General features: G+C 38.7%; 2 protein-coding genes across 3 annotated transcripts in view; both read left to right on the top strand.

Moving 5' to 3' along the window:
* trip4 (thyroid hormone receptor interactor 4) overlaps positions 1 to 19,399 on the top strand; it is a 48,153-nt gene that overhangs the window by 6,040 nt on the left and 22,714 nt on the right. For both annotated transcript variants that reach the window (XM_025053565.1, XM_008337071.3), the window contains exon 12: positions 15,592 to 15,694. In XM_025053565.1, the coding sequence (XP_024909333.1) occupies positions 15,592 to 15,694 (103 nt within the window). The remainder of the gene's footprint in view (positions 1 to 15,591; positions 15,695 to 19,399) is intronic.
* znf609b (zinc finger protein 609b) overlaps positions 15,595 to 19,399 on the top strand; it is a 108,412-nt gene continuing 104,607 nt past the window's right edge. The window contains exon 1 of the mRNA XM_025053564.1: positions 15,595 to 15,694. The gene's annotated coding sequence lies outside the window, so the exon portion shown is untranslated. The remainder of the gene's footprint in view (positions 15,695 to 19,399) is intronic.

The raw sequence follows: 19,399 nt of genomic DNA, 5'->3' as shown, positions 1-19,399 counted from the left end.
TGTTGTGATAGCAGTCGTTCCCCTGTTGAAGTGCAGTTGGACAAATAAGCACCAGAGAAGCTTTTACTGTGTTAACAGACAGTGCAGGAAGACCACCCCAAGGCAGAACAGGAATTCCATCTGCTTTACTTGAACCAATTCATTCCCTCATTAGAAACGGACTGGTGTATTGATCCATTCTCTCCATAATCTCTCACTCCTCCCCAGCATCCTCTTTCTGCTGATAATTGGCCAGCCTTTATGATCTGTGCTCTGTCTTTCCACCCTACCCCCAAGTGCTCACTCAGCAGTGGTTTGAGAGATATGCTTGACCCGCTTGCAGCAGAGGGCAGGGGCGTGTTGGGAAGAATTCAATACATAACACATAAAAAAATGCTACCTTTGTGTTGTGAAGGAGAGGTTTGGTAAAAAAAAAAAAATAGAGAAAAATGGAGCATAGAAACCAAGTCATGCAAACACATCTGCTGTGGTATTAAATTCTGGTATTATGTGTTTTGACATACAGCAGGTAGTGTCTGTTCCTGCATGCATCGCTGAGCTGGTATTAATCCATTGTGTTAAACAGGACTGATATAAGTCTGCATGTTGAATTTAATATGAATATATAAATTAGTTAATTTAATCAAATTCTTACACTAACAAGTTATTCAGTAGTTCATTTAATCTTATTTACTATTGACCACTTGAAGTTCATATTATGACGCATCTAAATCAGTGGGTAAATGTAGCTGGTGGCTGTTACAATGTTATCTTTGCAGATATATTGATTTATAAAGCGCCTGCTAACTGGTGGAACAGAACTGTTTCCCTACTGCAGTTCAGTGTCTCGTTGCCCTTATGGTTTGATTATTTAAGAAGGTCAATGATGTCAACAGTTTGGAGGAATTTTAACATCAGGCACTAAGGCAGGGGCAGTTCTTATTATAAGACTTGTTATTTTACGATACGAGCAGTTAAATAAAGACCTGAAGACACCTCTTCTCATTAGAGGCACAGTGGTTAGATGGGGAGTTTACACTACACCACTGAAACAGTGCTCCTCAATGACTATGTTCATCAGACAGACACCAAACAGTGTTTTCAATAGAAATACAATGTTGATGTTAAAGCTCTGTCCGCTTTCTGCTCAGTTGGCTGTGGAAACTATTCATAAAAATGTTACTTATGTCCTCAATGTGACATCCTCCCCTTTTTCCACAGTTGTGCCACATATATATAAATAAAAGTACCGCAACATATAATTGATATATCATGGATGTACGGTTTATATGAGTAAACATATTTAACATTTGAATGTAGGTAGGTTACTTTAGCCTGGTCAGGTAGCTCCTAAGCTAAAAAATTTGGACACCCTTGATTTATTGAACACTATTGGTACTTGGTATCAGCAAACAATACAATACAAGTATTTTGATTTGTGATGAATCAAAGTACTTGTATTGTTTTGGTAAAAAAAGTATAGTAAGTCCTTGCTTAGATATTTTTTTTAGATGTTCATCAGTCTCAGCTCACAGAGAAGTTGACATTGATCAAGCATCAGCATGTGACTACACACAGAGAGAGTGCATTACATCATCAACTGATTCCCAAGGTGAAAAAATTGACTCAGTCTTCCTTCAAAATGAGATGTAATTTTCTTTCTTTACTCAGCAGACCACACAACTAGGTGTGAACACAAGTCTGATCTATACTGGAGAGTCATAAGCCAGTCTAAGCCAATGGTTGTTTAGTGTTGTATTGATTTCATATGAAATGGCTGTAAAGACAACAGTGGCTCAGTGTTGCTGTGTATGTGTTCTCATCATACACTCTCCAATCCAAAAAGAAAACGCAATGATTTTCTGATGATGCAATGTTCACATAAATGAATTAGAGTGTGACAGTTTCCTCGCTGGCCAAGGTTTTGCAGCAGTATGTCACCTGTGCTAACTCATGTTTCACAGATAAGCCGGTTTTATTAACCTGGGGTCTTTTGTGGGCTGCCATTTACAGCAGGTCCCCTGGCACGTATGTATGACTGATATGAACATATTCCAGACGTGCTTTGTACTGGATGGATTTATCTAGCAGTTTCCCTGGTGCGGTCTCAGGTTCCACATTCATCACTGGTCATTTAGTGACAGTCTGCTGATCAGAACCTCCCTGTAGTTTTATTACAAGATCAACTCACACCAAAATGGCAGTGGTAACAAAAGACTTGCTGACATGTCATAATAGAAAAAGCACATGTATAAATAAATATTGAGTGATGGTTGAATTCCATTCTGCTACTTTAGTTTCAGGATCCTGTCATCATGCTCGCTGGCTCCCTGTCACAATGTCACGGCTTATTGGAATACTAGCGTAAAGCAGCTCAGTGTTATTAGTCACACCATGTGTTCCTGTTATGACAAGGGAGAGACTTGTCTGTGAAAAGCCATATTAAGGCTGAAGGAACAACAGACTATCTTGGTTGATTTTACTTTTTTTTTTCCTGATTTGCTCAAATAAAAAACAGGAATGCATTTCAAATGTACAGTTTTTGAACACATCTTGCATTGTCTGCATTATATGCATTCAAATATGGAATAATGGTCATACATGTACAGCTTTGTTATTGGTATTTGTGTTCCTGCAATACACTATACAGAAAAAAGTTTTTTGTTGTCAAATTTAAAACATTAATCATGATCAATCATGATTAATTGTGATTAATCAATTAAGCATTTTTTTATAGTTTGACAGCGCTAATTAAAATATAACCTGCAGTTATAAGTGAGTTTGCTACCCTCTGCATTTTCTACTTTTATTTTTTTCTTTAAGGTTAATGTAAGTAATAGTTTAAAAAGCCCAGTGTATTAGAGTACTGCAACAAAACACATGCAGAGTTGCCTCTAGTACACAGACAAAAAGTGATGAGGGGAGACCACTAAATGTCCAGAGTATTTAATTATGTATCTAAACCTTTTTCTGTTAAGATTTTTATGGCATGTTATAGACACAGTTTTGGAGGCTGGCTTGGAGACTTGAGTAAAACAATAACTTTATATGAAATAGGGTTCAAAACATCCTTTTGTAACACCTTCTGCGGTGATAGGTAGGTGTTATGTTAGTAAACAGTAAACATGATTTGTTGCATACTTTACATTAATACCAGACTGCTTAGTTGTTGTTGTTGTTGTTTTTGTTGTAAGGTAACACCTAGATTTAAACTGCACATTAAGGTGCTGGAGATGTGTAACTACTGCAGGCCAGAATACAGAAAGCATTCTGTTTTACATCACATAGCTGCAAGCTGAGCCACTTATCTGTTAAAGGAAGGGCTGGTTTCTGTGGAATTCCATTTTGTGTAAGCTCTCGCTCTGACCTCCAGAGAGGAGCTCCTGTGCTTGTTAGGCCGAATGGAAGCTCAAATTGATGCCTGCTTTTCCATGTGTGGTAATGCGATATTTATATGCTGAAAGTCTTCCTGCCAGCATGCCACACACACACACACACTCACTCACACACACGCACTCACACACACACACATTCTTCCTTTCTCTTCTCTCTCTCAGGATATGTTGGATGCATTCCAAGAGAAGGGAAGTCATGCAATGCTATTTTTTCACCCTCTCTCCTGGCCACATAGTGTGAATCCTTAGCAAAGCTGCCCACATCCCCACCCCTCCGTCTCAATCATTTCACCTCCTCCTATTCTCTCCAGCAGTGTGTTTTACAGGTCAGAGCTGTGGAGTTGTTTGACAGAACGGACAATTTAGTTTTTGTCCAGTGAACAGTCTTGTTAGCTTACATGGAGTAGCTTGTTTTCCTCTGCATTGCTCTCGGTCTTTTTCTTTCCACAGTGCCGTCACACGGTAACCCACACACACACACAGACACACACATTCCTCCCCTTCCTCTCTTTTCCTTGCTGGGCAGTTTGCCATGACAGAGAGGTCAGACATCATGTGATTCTGTGGTGGTGTGTAAAATCCATTCAGCACTACGGTCCCCAGGCACTGGATGACAACCAACCAAACCTCAGTCAGTCACAGGTTTCAGCAGCATGAAAAATACATACTCTAGAACCATCTGCCAGACTTGAAATGGCCTGCTGCACTCTTAAGAGTTTCACTGCTGTCCTCAGATTACTTCATTGAATGACACACACTTTCTGCCACTGGGAAAACTGACAGTGAAGCTGCCTTTATTATCTTCTCTTCACTGCTCCATTCTGTTCAGCTCATTTAACAGGGCTTGTCTCTACTCTGGAACATGTAACAATGATAAAGGCAATAGGAAATGGCTTTAATGACATCTTCCTTCAATGGCCTCTTCAGCTTCATTTCTAAAAGTTTGAACAATAACTGTTTTTTTTATTATTATTATTTTACTCTCTTCTGGTCTGGGAGAAATATTCCAAAGTCATTATGATGTCATTACTTCAGAACACCCCCACAGCACATAAGTGAAACCTTGCAGGGCACTCATGACATTACTATTGAGTACTATTGACTGGAACAGGAACAACAAGACATAAAACCTTCTAAGATTATCAATTAATCTAATATAAAAGCTCGGGTCTCAGTGATGCTTCATTTAAGGTAGATAAATAAACAAGCTTTAGGTTTGCAATTATCAAATAATATGTGAGAAATACTTTGGGGCAGAAGGAACACAAAATGTTTCTGCACTATATGTATCTTCATGTCTTTGTTAGTAGATGTGCTTTTAGCCCTTCAGTCATTCTCCTCAATGTAATCTGGTTTGAATGACTTCTGATAAGAGACATTATTACTTATTAATCTCTTTGTATCAAGTGTTTTTGTTTGAACAGTCCATCATTATGGTTCTGTGGAAATCTTTAGCTCACAGTGCATAAGTCAACCGGAGATTTTTTCCACGTTATGCAACATTGTTTCTGGTTCTGGGTTTATGTTTTCTTTACAATAAATTTCCTAGCACTGCTCAACAGAGCATATATAAAACAAGACCTCTTTAAAATTTAATGTTGTGATCTATTTGGAGCTCTGCCACAGGGACACTCTAAGCATAGAATCAATATGTTTGGCATTTATCTCCCATCTACACATCTGGTGTTTGTTGATGTCCCAAAATGGTTCCTCGTGAGGCCAGGGTCTGTGCCAGTTTTCCCTCTCTTCTCTTGGAATGAGGAAACAAATGAAGGTTGTGCAGTATCAGTTAGTGTTTTACACTAAAGCAGTGGGAGCCATGATTCCCCGCTACGATTATATCAGGAACAAGAAAAAGGTCCTTAATGTAATCACTTTTTCCTTGTTCTGTTCTCGTCTAGAATTGAGAAGCCCACATTACCTCAGCCATTATGTGGAGCTGATTCTGGGTTGTATCTATGCCAACATTCCCCAGGCAAGCCTCTGCAATTGCTTTGTGTCATACATGCCTGTGTTTGTTCATTTGAGAGGAGATCTTTATCCAGCCAAGCCCCAGCATAGCCGCAGCATAACAACAAGCATGTCGCCTAAAGAGGATGAGCCAGTTAGACGGAGAGCAAGAGTCTCTGCCTCTGCAGGGTCAGAGATTACAAACTCAATTGTATTCTGCTGGTGACATGTGGGCTCAGCAACTTCCTGTTTAGTGACATTAAAGAGGAGGGAAATGGAAGGAAAGGGGGAGAGGCAGAGGAGAGAGTCCGAGCCTCCAGTGCCATTAATCTTCATCCCTCTGTGTTCAGCAAACTAAAACGTCTTCTCGCTTCCTAGTGCTTTTAGATCCAGTGGTTTTCTCTGAAACAGGAAAATTACATTTAAAACATGTCACAGAGTATTACATGTGCATGACATTTGACCTGAAAAGTCCTTAAAATGACACGTAAAGAAAGAAATTGTGTAAAACTTGCTCTGATATGCAGGAAATACAGTGTAACGAGACAGAATGTCATATAAGTGTACGTTCACCAGTGCACCCAGCTGTGGACTGTAACAAAAAACAAATGCTTTCTGACATTTCCTAGAATTTTAATGCACCAGCAAATGAACAAAGACAGATATAAGTGCTGTGGTTCAAATACATCCACCCCCCGAAGCTTAAAGCACCATTTCTTTGGCTGTGTTTCAACTTTCTGCAGTGGATTTTTTTCAAATCTCTCCATGGATGTGTTTCCTGTTAATTTCTTTTATACACATACGTCTGCATGAATATTACATGACTGCCAGCCCCAACCCAAGAGTCTTGTTGCTGCCTTTGCTTTGTGCTTGTGGTCCACTGAAGATCATAAAGTACCATCAAATGTCTTTTAAAGACATTCTAATTCCTGATGATCACTGATCAGTTCACAAACATTAAAAGATGCTGCTCTGTAATCTAGCACTGCACCACATTTATGTTTAATTATTTTTGTGATTAAAAAAAACAAATCAAACACAATCTTCTTGCTATATGGTTCATGATATGATACGCTGATGCCTCTTTTGAGCATGTTTAAAAAAACACTAAAGAAAATCCAGCAACAGGTTTTTCTACCTGGTCACAATGGTTTAAATGTTATCTTTATCAGGAAACAGGCTGTAAAATATGAGAGATATTTCCTTTTCTACTTTCCATTTGAAATCAAAGACTGTTTGAATGAATATCATGTAAAACTACCAAATTAGAGTTAGAATCATCACACATGAAGTGATGCTTTAAAATGTTGTTTTTTGCTATCACTCCTTTGCGATTTAGCATGTATCTTACCTTTAAAGCACACACTATAGTGTTTTGTCATCAAATAGTACCTGGAATAAAAAGAAACTACCAGGTACTCTCCTTTACCCCACTCTCTTTAACAGTTCACTCTTCTCCCTCTGAGTTTTTTAAAGCATAGCCCCTGTAAGCTGTACCACTAACCCTGGGACTTAGAGAAACCTAACACTGTGCTTTGACGAGAGCCACTGGACAGCCTTCCCTTCTGTGTTCCTCTCACAAACCCTGCTCACTGCCAGCCTCAGAGTGAAGCAGGGAAGAGGCAGTTATTCCCATGGAGGCTGAGTGAACACAGATGGCAGAGCTGCACCCGGAGCGTCACAAAATCAAAGCAAACATCCACCTCAAAAGACACGCATGTTCATAAACTCCCCAGTCCTTCCCAATTTCTACATTATGAAATCAAATGCTGACTGTGAAGTGGTTTGTTAGCTCTCTTAGAATACAAGCCGCTTTGCTGGCAGCACCTGTGTGAAGCCGATCTGACTCTGTGGCAGCGGTAAAGTAAGATTGTGGTGGAAAATGAGACGTTTTAATGCCTTAGATTCCCTGGGTGTTCTTTGATCTTGACGTTTGAAAGCAGGCTTAGTAATTGTCTCCAGGGGTGTTTGTGTGTGAGTGTGTGACTGAGAATGTGTGTGTGAGAAAGGGAGCATGTTGTAAGTGTTTCCTGTGTGATTTTTATAGAGAAGCACTTACTTTTTACTGATACCGTTTCTAAAATAAAGTAAAATGCACTTTTTTTTCTAAATCTTATATTGTATAGATTATACAATTATATGATTATACGATATTTGACAGCTTTGATAGAATTCGTCAGATGTTTTATTAATGCTATTTTCATTACATTTTTGTGTCATTTCTTTTTTACTTTTTTGTGAGCTGCACTCATCAAACAGAAGCTTAACTGTGGGTATTAGAGCGAATCATTTGCCTTGGAAAGTTCCAGCAGTTAACTTGTTGAGTCTAAAGAGCTTTGACTGCAGCAGGGCAGTTTGGTTTGCTTCTTGCCCGAGGGCCACCGCAGGAGGTGAAGTCATAAACATGGCTGGGAAAGTGGAGTTGGGTTAAGAGAGGAAGTCTGTGTGGATGTCGCTGCGAAAACACATGACTTCACTCCACCTGTCAGCACTGGTGGGCATTCAGAGGGTAATGCATGACTTGTTCTTAATGTACAAACATTATTATTTTCTTCCACGCCTATAGTGTAGTGGAGGGACGGGGAATAGAAACCTTACTATTCCTCAATCTTCAGGTAAAAGTCACTGCAGGAAATCAGAAATGAAAACAGCTTGAAGTCATTCACCTTCAGTAATGAACCTTTTTCTAGTCATTTTAATCATTTCATCCAAAACACAGAGCTTTGTTTTTTATTAGTGCAAAATAGGTATGTTTTTCAGAGATCGGTGATTTTCTTTTTTTTATAATGAGAGACTTGGTAGTTATTGGAGAATCCTGCCCCTGGTGCTAGGTCTCTATAATGAGACATGTCTGTGGTTTGAGCAGGATATTAATAATGTAAAAAAATTCAGAAGCCAGTGTTGCATACCCCTAGATAATTAATGTTCAGCCTCCAACTTGACACCGGTTGATTCAGTAGGCAAAGTAGTTTAATAAATTTTTTAACAACCCTGTGCAATGCTGTGTGTTGAAGCTGAAAGGGATAAGGTACGCTGAAAAATACATGGACAAATTCAGTCACTAGCTCAAGGACCAGTAAGATTTCAAACCTATGTCTAAACAAATGGGCTCAGAGAAAGGGATCAGTCTGTGTCCTGTTTATGTTGTAGGAGCAGTAATACTTAGCAGTGGATTTCTGTTTAAAATGACTTGCACCTTCAACTCCTGCAAAAAATAAAACATATCATTCTCATTAACAGAAGGCTGTTTCAATCCAGAAGAAAACTAATATTTCTGTATTCAACAGGCAGTCTTCATGTTACACAAAATACTACTAAAATGAAAAAAACATAAAAATAAGATTAATAAAATAAAACTTTATATGAATGGAGTATCAGGCTCAATATACATAGATGCTCCATACTCATATTCATTCTTATCTGGTGGTAATTTAACTGGGGTATAGCTCAGTGGTAGAGCATTTAACCGCAGATCAAGAAGTTCAAATCCAGCTGCCTCCTGGGTAATTTCTGTGGTGGCTTAATGGTTAAGGAAGCAGACTTGAGTCCGGGAGGTTTCAGGTGCAAGTCCACCAGCTGCCAAGTTACCACTGAGGTGCTCTGAGCAAGGCACCGTCCCCACACACTGCTCCCCGGGCAGATTAAAGCTGCCCACTGTTCACTTTGGTGATGGGTTAAAAGCAGAGGTCACATTTGGTTGTGTGCTGTGTCAAATAATTCACTTTCAATCATCATTTGTGATAATAATGTTAACCTCTGTTGTTGGCCATTCTGCTGTTCCAACACAAATGGCGTCCTCTCTCACAGTCTGGTTCTTTTGATGGACTCTCCTGGGTGTTTGCGATGTCATTTGGCTCTTGATGAAACTCAACACTTCCTGCAAATGTTTGACAGGAAATGTGACGTGAAGAAAAAAAAGTTTATTTCTCCCCATCTTTTGGGAGGTTTTAAATGTGCACCGGATGGAGGAGTAGGTTTGTGTTAACAGGAAACAGCAGATGGAAGTGAATCAGAGAGAGGGAGGACTTCTGATAAAAGATGACAATAATTAAAATCCAAGCGGTTGTTTACATATGGCCTGTAGCCTCACATAAAAGCCCCTTTCAGTGGTGGGGTAATGTTTACTGTTAGTTGACCTTAAACTAATTATCTGCAAACGTATGACAATAAAATAACAAAAGACTGAGTAAAACGGCATAACCTGTTTTCAGTTAATCACGCCATGAGCTGAAAACTAATTTCCAGAGCAGAACTGCTGTTTGAGCTGGAATAGTAGGAAAGTAGAAAATTATATATAGTAGAAGTACAATTATATATATAAATGTCTATATGTATATATACATATGTATACAATATGTTTATATACATATATATACAATATGAACAACATAAATATATTTTCCTATATAGATTAGGCAGCAAATAAAATTTCAAATAAATTGCATATGCATGAATACACCAGTAATATTACACTTTGTAAGTACTGCATAATAGAGTTCACACTCAAGGTTGCGTTACATTACTGTAATATTGTCACTTGATAATATATAATTGTCTTTTTATCATTGTATATAACTACAGGGCCGGCATTGTGGATTTAAAATATGGTTTGTCACGCAAGGAAGTTTATCTACATGTCATCGTGCTCTTGGTTTTTCATGTCTGTGAATGTCACGGGGTTGGGTGATCAGGATCAAGCCTGTTCTTTAAACACGGTGATGGATTCAAGAGCATTTGGTGTTGCATACATTTCCTAACAACACCCTTTCACCTCCCACATATAGCTCAGAGAAAACCCATCTGTTTCTCAATTCCCAGAGTGAAACCAGCCTTGACCGAACCGGTGAAGCAGTATTTCAGAAGTGTCCTCTGTGAGAAGACATGGTTAGCTTTGTATGTCAAAAACCTCTGCCTCCCTCACCTCAGACTCTTATTATCCCTCTTTCTTACTGGATCATATTCCTCATTTTCACTCTCTGGTTCTACCTCTCTCGTCCTGCTCCTGTCGTGCTAGGCCTCCCCTCCTCCCTTTTCCACCCTCCTCATTTTTAAAAGCCACATGCTCCCAGCCCGTCTGGCTCAGTTGCACCCTGCCAATGAAAGGCTTTTTATTGGGCTGAGATTGAGTGCAGCCAAGCAGGGCCTGGCCAGGACTGGGGGCCAGGCTCGCTCTACCTCAAGCTTACTGCCATCCCCCACCCTCCCCAAATGCACAGCCTTCTCCACATGCCTGTTCTGGTCTGGCCCTGTTACCCAGAAGGAGATTACTTGTCTCTGCTGTCCTTAATTGCCGACAGCAGCTGAATAGAGCCAGAAAGAGAGACATTGTAGAGAGAGGAGAAGAGAACAGTGTTGGCTTGTTGAATCGTCACTTGACAAGCATGGATTCAAAGGTTTTGTCTTCCTTCTGGCAAAAATCCTGACTCTCTATTAGGTGGTTTTATTAAGATGGATATTGTTTTCATCAAACACTGTTTTGGTAGTTGTGGTACTAATAATGACCACTGCAGCAGAGAGCAGATGAGCTGTGTCAGGGATCCTGATGAAATGCTAATAAGAAGAAAGAATCTCAGCACATGATACTTTATTATTAGAATGTGTGGTATGAGACACATGGACACTGCGTCCTCCTCCTGCCCTCTGAGTCACTTTGTTATAGCCACCTTCTTCCTTCTCAGCATCCATTTTCCATTTTTAAATTAACTTGTGAATTCCACATTATGACATCTGGTTATTTTTTAATCCCCTTGGCTTGATTCCATAATATTTAACAGTGGGCAATATATTGAGTTAGCAGTCAGTGAAGAAGCCGGGAGGCTGTGTGAAATACCTTGAATTCTGTCCTTTATAATTTTATCTACTTGTTAAAATACTCTGCATTCAGTCTGAGGAAATGGACAGGTCTAAAGGTTTCTGAATACAGATCAAGGTAACTGTAAATGTTAATGTAAAGTCTTTAGGGAACAACACAACTTGATCAAGTTGCTAGCTTGTGTCTAAAAGGTCTATGTGCTGTTTACAGTTTAAATGCTACAGTCGTGTTATGTTGTTGTTATGCTAGAAAAGGGGTAGTTGACTCAAACTGTGTCGTTGCAGTTGCTTTAAATAAATTTACACCCTCAGATCTTTCCCATATAAAACACTTTGGTTGCACTATCCAGAATCCCTTGAGGCAGTCATGTTGACCTACTATTCTGAGAACATACTAATGACTTTGGATCACTCTCAGCTGATTGAGATTGAGAGTCATTTTTCACATTTATATTGTTGGCAATTTCTTGATTATAGTACCTGTCGTGTTTTTTCAGTAATTGCATTTGTAACTTGAGTCCAAGCATTAGATTCTTGATTCCTGATGAATATGTAGCTCTGAAGCAAATGCTTCCTGTCACAACCGCAATGTTTCATGCCCTTTAGAGGACCATAGGATGGAAACAATTATGTGGGTGAGGTACTGAGGCGAAGCAGCACATTCAACAGCTTTAAATGCTAATTAACTAATGGAGGATGAAAGAGTGAGCAACCATGGGGTCTCACATGAGCACAGCAAAGCTTTGTCTGCAGAAGTGCTTACTATTTCTGATTCTGGAAGGACCACCACCATTTTGTTTTGTTTTTGTACAGTACCACAGACAGTACAGCCATCTTGTGTAACATGATACTTTTTTTCAATTTACTTTGCACAAACGGATTCAACTATCCATTGCAAACATTATGTGTGCTGTATCTCTCACCTCAAACAATCAAAGTGTTAATGTTGCAAATTGCTTTTAGAGCAAGGAGGTCATTTTTAACATTTTGATCTTTAGTATGTTGCCATTGTTTTAAGGCAAGAATTTGGGGAACAACAATTTAGCAACATCTGGTGAAAAAGTGTGAAAACATGGTGATCCAGCATGTCTAAATCAGCTCGTCAATAGATTTTCCATGACTAATGGGTTTTTAAACTCACAGAGTTCAAATCACCTACCATGTCTAAAATGAAAATCATTCAATAAAAAGTCTGTGGGATATTTAAGTATTGCTTAAAAGAAACAGGTAAATAAAATCTTCTCTTTTAAAGACATATCTTTCTCTAATATTATTGGCGGGTGATATTTAGAAACACTCTACAAACCACTTTGATCATCATCTAAAAACCTTTGTGGACCAGTATAAATCAATTTAAAAGATAAGCTTTGTTGGATTTCATCCTTAACAAGTTACAAAAAAGTCAAACCTGCCAAAAAAAGTATTTTTTTCTGTTATTGTTTAAACGATGCCAAAGGGCTCAACAATCAATTCGCAGCAGCTGAAACCATGTTTGGCTCATTATCAAATCACTGTGGGGATAATTTGCAACAGTAGTGATGTATTTATCAGAAAATATTTGTCTCACCGAAACAAACAGCTATCCATTAAGCATAGACCTTCATTTGCTAGTTAGTCCAATCCTTACTGAAAGTCACAGAGGACGTTAGCAATAGCATTAGCCCTAACAGCAGCCTGTCTACTTTGTTTGTACTTATTTAAAAGCTTTAAAACCTTCCTGCCACTAAATGATAATTGGTCAAACAAGCAGAGGTGAGACTTTTTGCTCTGTAGATGGCCTTTTTTTATAGGACTTTTTCGTTTATGATGACTTTTGCATTCTCTGTTGTGCAATGGTACGTCAGCCTTTTCAGAAAGGGTAGTGAGAAAACACAAGTGATTCAGTTAAAGTCATTGCACTACTGGGTGTAATTTAGCATCTAAAGCTAATACCTCTAAGAGTGTGAAATCTGTCTGCTTGTAGGTGTTACATTCACCATGACATGGCCTCTCATCTGAAATAAACATCCCTATCATTTTTGCCACAGCTAGTCTGGGAAGCACATTCACATAAAGGCCGATTTCCCCCTTTAAGAGACAAATTTGTCACAACCTTCAGTGCTCCTCTGAGTGTTATAGGAAACCTGAATTAGAGAGTTGAAGCGAGGGAGAGTGTGTGAGAGAGAGAGAGAGGGGAAAAAGCATGCTGTCGTAAAAAGAGCTGCGTCCTGGCTGGCTAGATGCAATCATGGGCACTATCTGATATTGCTGAAGGAAATTGGATGAGCTGAGAGCCGTTGGCTGCCAGTGATGGAAGAGATGACTCCTTTGTCACTGTGTCAGTCAATTCCCTTTGCTCACCTGAGAGGCCAATCAATAACACAGCAGGAGAGAGACTTTCTCCTGTCTCCCAGTGTCCATGTGCTGTAGGCTGCTGTCAATTATGTGCCGTACAAACACCTCCTTCATAGGAATGTAGAACGGCATCATTAACTGTAGCTTGTGCATCAATATGCCACAGGATTTGTTTTAATGGGGCCAATTTTCTATCACATTTTGCATGAGTCACTATGTCTAATTATCAGAATAAATGTCAGCTCAAGGAAAATTAAATTACCTAGAGATACTAGATGAAGCAGATACAGTATATATACGGAATGGCATCAGAGTAAAAATATTTTGTAATGTTATGGTTTGTAAAAAAAGAAACACTTCATATGAGCAGTTTTTACATAGTATTTTTGCCAAATGTTAAACTGGTGTTCTATTCAGAAAGAGTCAGAACTTTCCCTGTATTTTTGGACACTGTTGTGTTGTTATCTTTTTCTACCTTACACAGTTTGACCTGAGAACATTTGGGAGATAAGATGGGAAAACTGTGTTATCACTGCACACTTTTCACAATCTAACACATTTGTAAGAAGTAGATAAAAAACAATCATACAAGATGCTACACCTACAACATTTACACAAGAGATAAAGTAGTGTGTAACATCTACTGAGTAAAGTCAGCACAGAGGACTTCTTAAACCGAGGACATAATGACGTCATATTGAGAAAGTCTTGTTCCAGCATTCCAACGTACAGCGTGAAACTCTGCCAATTAGTTCTCTAGTTAACTGGTTGGCAAATTTCAAAGTGGAGTGGATGATTACATCATCACGAGGCGCTATACGTGGTAGACAGCCTTGTTTACATTGGCCGGGTGTATGTGCGGCTCACAAGCATAAGTCAGACTCTTCTAATGTTTTAATGTCCTAGCTTATGATGTTACCACTGTGTTAGCTTATCTGAATGACAGACATACAGTTTGAGTTCTGACTTATGGTGAAAATCAAGTTACATCGCACTCTGATCCTGAGGCTTCTAGGAGAAGAACAAGTGCAATAATACATTTGTTTTAGGAGTTTGTGGTCGTTCCCTTATAAAATATTGCATCCCTTGACAGAAAAAGTTTGAGCAGTTTGAGCTGGCTACCAGGTAATGGTAATGTTTAGATAGATGATATTTTCAAAGCAAAGTGCCAGTCGTTCTGTGACACTGTTCACCTCCAAATACTTTTTTTGGGGAAAATACAAAAAAAAAACCCAAATATATTCTTCCATGTTTAAACCAAACATCATTACTTCATGCACCACACATGGACACCTAAACGGTTTCCTCAAATAGTGTAAAAATTATTCGACAACACAAACACTTAAAATGTGTTAGCTACAATAGTAATTCTTCTCCCAGTAACTGAACGAGGATGGATTATTGTATGTGTCTGAATTTGGGTCTCACCGTAAAAAAAAAAAAAAGAAGAATTACATTTTTCCTGGTAGAAAAAACTATAAATGCTTTCATTAACAGTTGCATCATTAGTTTTTCAATTACACTGTCACACATGGAGGATTTCATGAATCATCTTTTTATATACGTGTGTGTATATATATATATATACATTTTTTTTACAAAATTCAGAGGGTGTCTTATGTTAATAACTGAAACGTGTTAAGACACGTCTCTCAGGCGTCTTCAACAGCTTTGACAGGTTTTTATCATTATATTTTTCTCAATCTGTTCCACTTTTTCTTTGATCCGTTTTTCAGTATTTGATGCATTTAAATAATAATGAACAAGAAAATCTTTAACAAAACATGAATGGACACCTGTTAGAATTTTTGAAGCATGGCAACATCTTCTTTCCTTTTCCCAAAACTGGTGGAAAGGAACTTAATTGCAGTCTGTGGACAAAAAAGCAGATTGTGACCTAGTGACAAAGACATCTTCCAGGTTTCTACAAAGAAGAGATTATTAGTGGAATTCTGTGTGTCTATTTCACTTCCCCTGGTTTATATAAAACAGATGTCCTGGCTGGAACAGTTCAGCTGTGACAGGACACTGGCTGTCTGACTTTTTAACATTTTTTTTTTACATCTTTAATATGAGCCCTGCTGAAACTGTCTTTTCTTTTTCGATTGTCTCTCTAATCCAGTTTCCTGGTACCTGCGAGGAGTCCTCCTCCCCATTTGTCTTCATCTGCACCAACCCCCAGGAGCTCCTGGTGAAATTCCCAATGAAAGGGAAGCACAAGATCTGTAAGTCCTACTTCTTTCATGTCTGTAAAAGTGTATGAAATTAGTCCCAGTTGACACAGGGTTTCATATTTTTGTCTTCCTGGTGTAGAAAAGACTTTTAATAACATATACTGTTGCTGATGACTTTATATACAGTATGAGACTGAAACAGGATTACCTGGACTGTGTAAGCAATATACCGTATACATGTACAGATCCTCTCTGAGAGCTATCTGTAACGATGGAATTTTTCTGTCAGGTTGCCTGGGGGCCATGCCGGGCCTGGATGTGCTATGTTGTTGCTGTATTATTTGATTTATAATAGAAGTCAAACACGTTTTCCCTCGGCTACGATTGCTGCTGCAGCAAAATGTTGTACCTGCAAGCCCTTCTGTTAATATTTCAAAACCCCGGGAAGATTGGAGAGGATTGTTAATGCAGCTGTGCCTCCATCACATCTTTCCAGATCGGCAGGGAATGAGAGGCTGAACAGAAAACCTGAACAAGTGTCTTTTAATATCCCTGAAATGGAGACCAGATACTTGTGAATCTGAAAGTGATGGCAAGATTAAAACGTTCATCACATACAAAAAACAGACAAACACTGATATCATAGCGTAGCTTCAGGTTTTTGGTTGTATCTAAGTGTTTAGCCATTTGACTGTCATAAGAATTTTTAATAAAAGGCTGAAGTTGATGAGAAGTGCTGACACAATGCTGTGGGGTCTGCTGCAGTAAGCACTGATTGAGAGGGAGAAGTGTGTCTACATAATTTAAACTGTGAGTGGCTTGTGGTTCCTTGAGTCAGCAGCTTATTTTTGAGTCGTTGTACCTGTCTGTGGAGAACTGCCCAGGAATTTATGTAATCACAGATGCTGCATTATCCTTCTCCTCTTACATTTCCCAAATGTGCAGTAGTGGGACTGTGAAATCACCTCATACGTTACAGGACGTTTGTCCTGTAGGGTCTTTGTTGTGAGGACATAACATTTCTACAAATCATTAAAAAAAACTGCCTGCAGTGAAAAGGTCGACAAGGTCAACTATTACGACCTACTAACATTCTACATCTTCTCTAGCAACAGCACAGTGTTGCAGTATTTCTACCATTTACTACTTATCTCAGTTATTCTACCTTCAAGCACAAATGTGTAATTTAATACCACTGTTGTCCCTGTTAGCCGTTAACCCCCAGCTTTAGATCATAATCAAATCAAAACAGTATATATGTACAAAGATATATGATATAATTGAATTTTAAAACCCTGAAAATACTATTTAAAATCAAAGCAAACACTAAAATATAAATTAAAGTAAAAATGCATGTTCAAATGATGGAATCTTCAAAACTAGTTATTGTTTTTTGTGATTTTCTGGACTGAAAGAACATTTGACTGGGCCTTGATTTATTTTTTTTTTCCCTTAGACGGGCTAAAGAAACAGGTTGTGACCTGATGCCGTTACAAGCAGACTTAAATGTAGGATGTGTAGAACACTAGCTTTATAAATAAAGATTTGATCAATTTGTGCTAAACCATATTGACGTACTCTTGTGTTAAGGACTGAGACTCTTTCTCTTCAGGCAGTTTTTTTCCACCATCTCTCATTATTTTTCATTCTCATTCAGTTGAATTGCCTCTGCGTGTCATAGGTCAGAGCTTTGTCACTGATCTTAGTCAGCTGTCCCAGCTGCTTGTCTTTGTCATCGGCCATCCTCTCATGACTCCTCAACAAAGGACACAGTTTCCTTTCTCCAGGTTAATGTCGTGTTATATTTGTGCTTGTACATCATGATGTTTTAAATCTGTTCTGTAGGCTTGTGTGTATATATTAGTGGAGGGACATCTTCATCCTATAATCCTAAATGTTTTTCCCACGCCTGCTTTCTCTGTCTTCAATACATGTATTTGGTTTATATTGTCCAACTGTTTGTGCGTGGTGCCCATAACTCAGTGTTAAGATAGAAATGGAGGCTGAAACATTAATTTGATTCAATTTATTTATACACACACACACGTATATATCAGTAGTAAGTATTTCTTACTATATTTATACATAACATTTCTCACTTTTCACCTCATTTTGGATCATTGGCAGAGCAGTGTTTCCACTACATTTATTTTCTGTGATGTGGTGCCACAGTAACATCATCTCTGCTACAATTTTACACCTCAAGGTTCATCTCAAAGATAGTCTTTAGGTGAACATGTAAAAAGAAAGAGAGAGAGAGAGAGAGAGCAGCATTCAGTGCATATAAGAAGTGAAAAATGTTAACCCTGCTAAAATGCCAGGTTTTAGAGGTAAGATTGGGAAAACTTTTGGCAGAAATAGGTCGGCAGATATTGCAAAGCTTTGTTCTGCCAAGCTGATGGACTCCATTCCAAGAAGAGTGAATGCTGTCATGAATTCAGAAGGAGCTTCAACCACATACCTTTTTATTTTCATATCAATTGTGGAGGTGGTAGTAGACATTAAAGGTGAGAACTGAGTTGATGTTTTTGTGTAGTAGTTTTTGCATCCCACCAGCATTTTAGCTTTCTTGTCAAAATGCAGGTGAGATGCTATCCTAGCTTTATATCAGCTTAGTTCGATAAAGGTCAATAGAGCAAACGCATCAAGTACTAAGGTCTTTTTAAAGGCTTTACATGTAATGTTGTTATCCAGTTATCCAGGTCACTGTACTGTGAGCGTTGTCGAAAATGGCAACTGCACTGGCTGCCTATGTAATAATTTCCCTCTTGGCTTTGTAGATAATATAATATAGTAGATACAACCTCAGGATAATCAGTCATTATCATGTGGAGGAGTCTGTGGCATTTAAAATGGCAGAAGTCCAAGTCCCACTCCCTGTAATAAGGGATGTGCATTATGGTTTATGACCACATCCTGTATGGGTGTGTGTGTGTGTGTGTGCGCGCACTGAGATTGGACTTGGTGTGTCTGTATGTGTTGGGGGTGGTGTATGAATGTGTGTGTGGGTGTACTACAGAAGGTCAGTCAGGGTGTTGAAAGCTATTTGGCTTTCTGACATGAAGCCACATTTCCCTTTTCTTTTCCTCACACCAACCTCCAACATCCTTTATGCTCTTAATAACCGGACATTTTCTGTATTGTCAGGTTATGTACACACACCCAGCCTTTTCAGTCTCTGCTTTGCCCAGATAATCCAGTTTATTTGTATTTTTATTTCTGCATTCTTTGGGTTTTAGAAAATTTACATTTTCTAAAATTCCTAATGAAATTATGGATTTGTAGTTATGTGTAAAGAAACACACAAAACTCGTACGTCATAACTGAGTATAGTAAATCAATAGCACAGATGAATCCATGCCTTGTGTCAGTTACAAAGTATTTAAGCACTTCATGTGGTGACGTGAACCCGTAGCAATTCTTGGCTTCCTACAGTGATGGCAAATCATTTGCTGGCAGCAATCACCATTTTGCTGAGAGTAGTTCAAAGGTATTTTATTATTTTATTATTTAGTTAGATTTTATCTACTCCACTGTAGCAGTAGGGGTCCAAAAGGGTTTTGGAACAGCAGGTAGAGCTGGGGAACCTAAATCCAGCAATGCAGGAGTTTGATTTTATTCTCTGCAGACATGTCCTGGGCTGCATGCCAGTGGTGCAACGCACTACATTACTTGCTTTGCTCTACACACACACACACACACACACATACATATAAATATATATATATAAAACTATAAGAATATATATATTTATAT

This window comes from Cynoglossus semilaevis, unplaced genomic scaffold (assembly GCF_000523025.1).
Source record: "Cynoglossus semilaevis isolate Cse_v1.0 unplaced genomic scaffold, Cse_v1.0 scaffold1721, whole genome shotgun sequence".
Classification (NCBI taxonomy): Eukaryota; Metazoa; Chordata; class Actinopteri; order Pleuronectiformes; family Cynoglossidae; genus Cynoglossus; species Cynoglossus semilaevis.
Note: the sequence above shows the minus strand (reverse complement) of the source record. Positions and strands in the feature narration are given on the sequence as shown.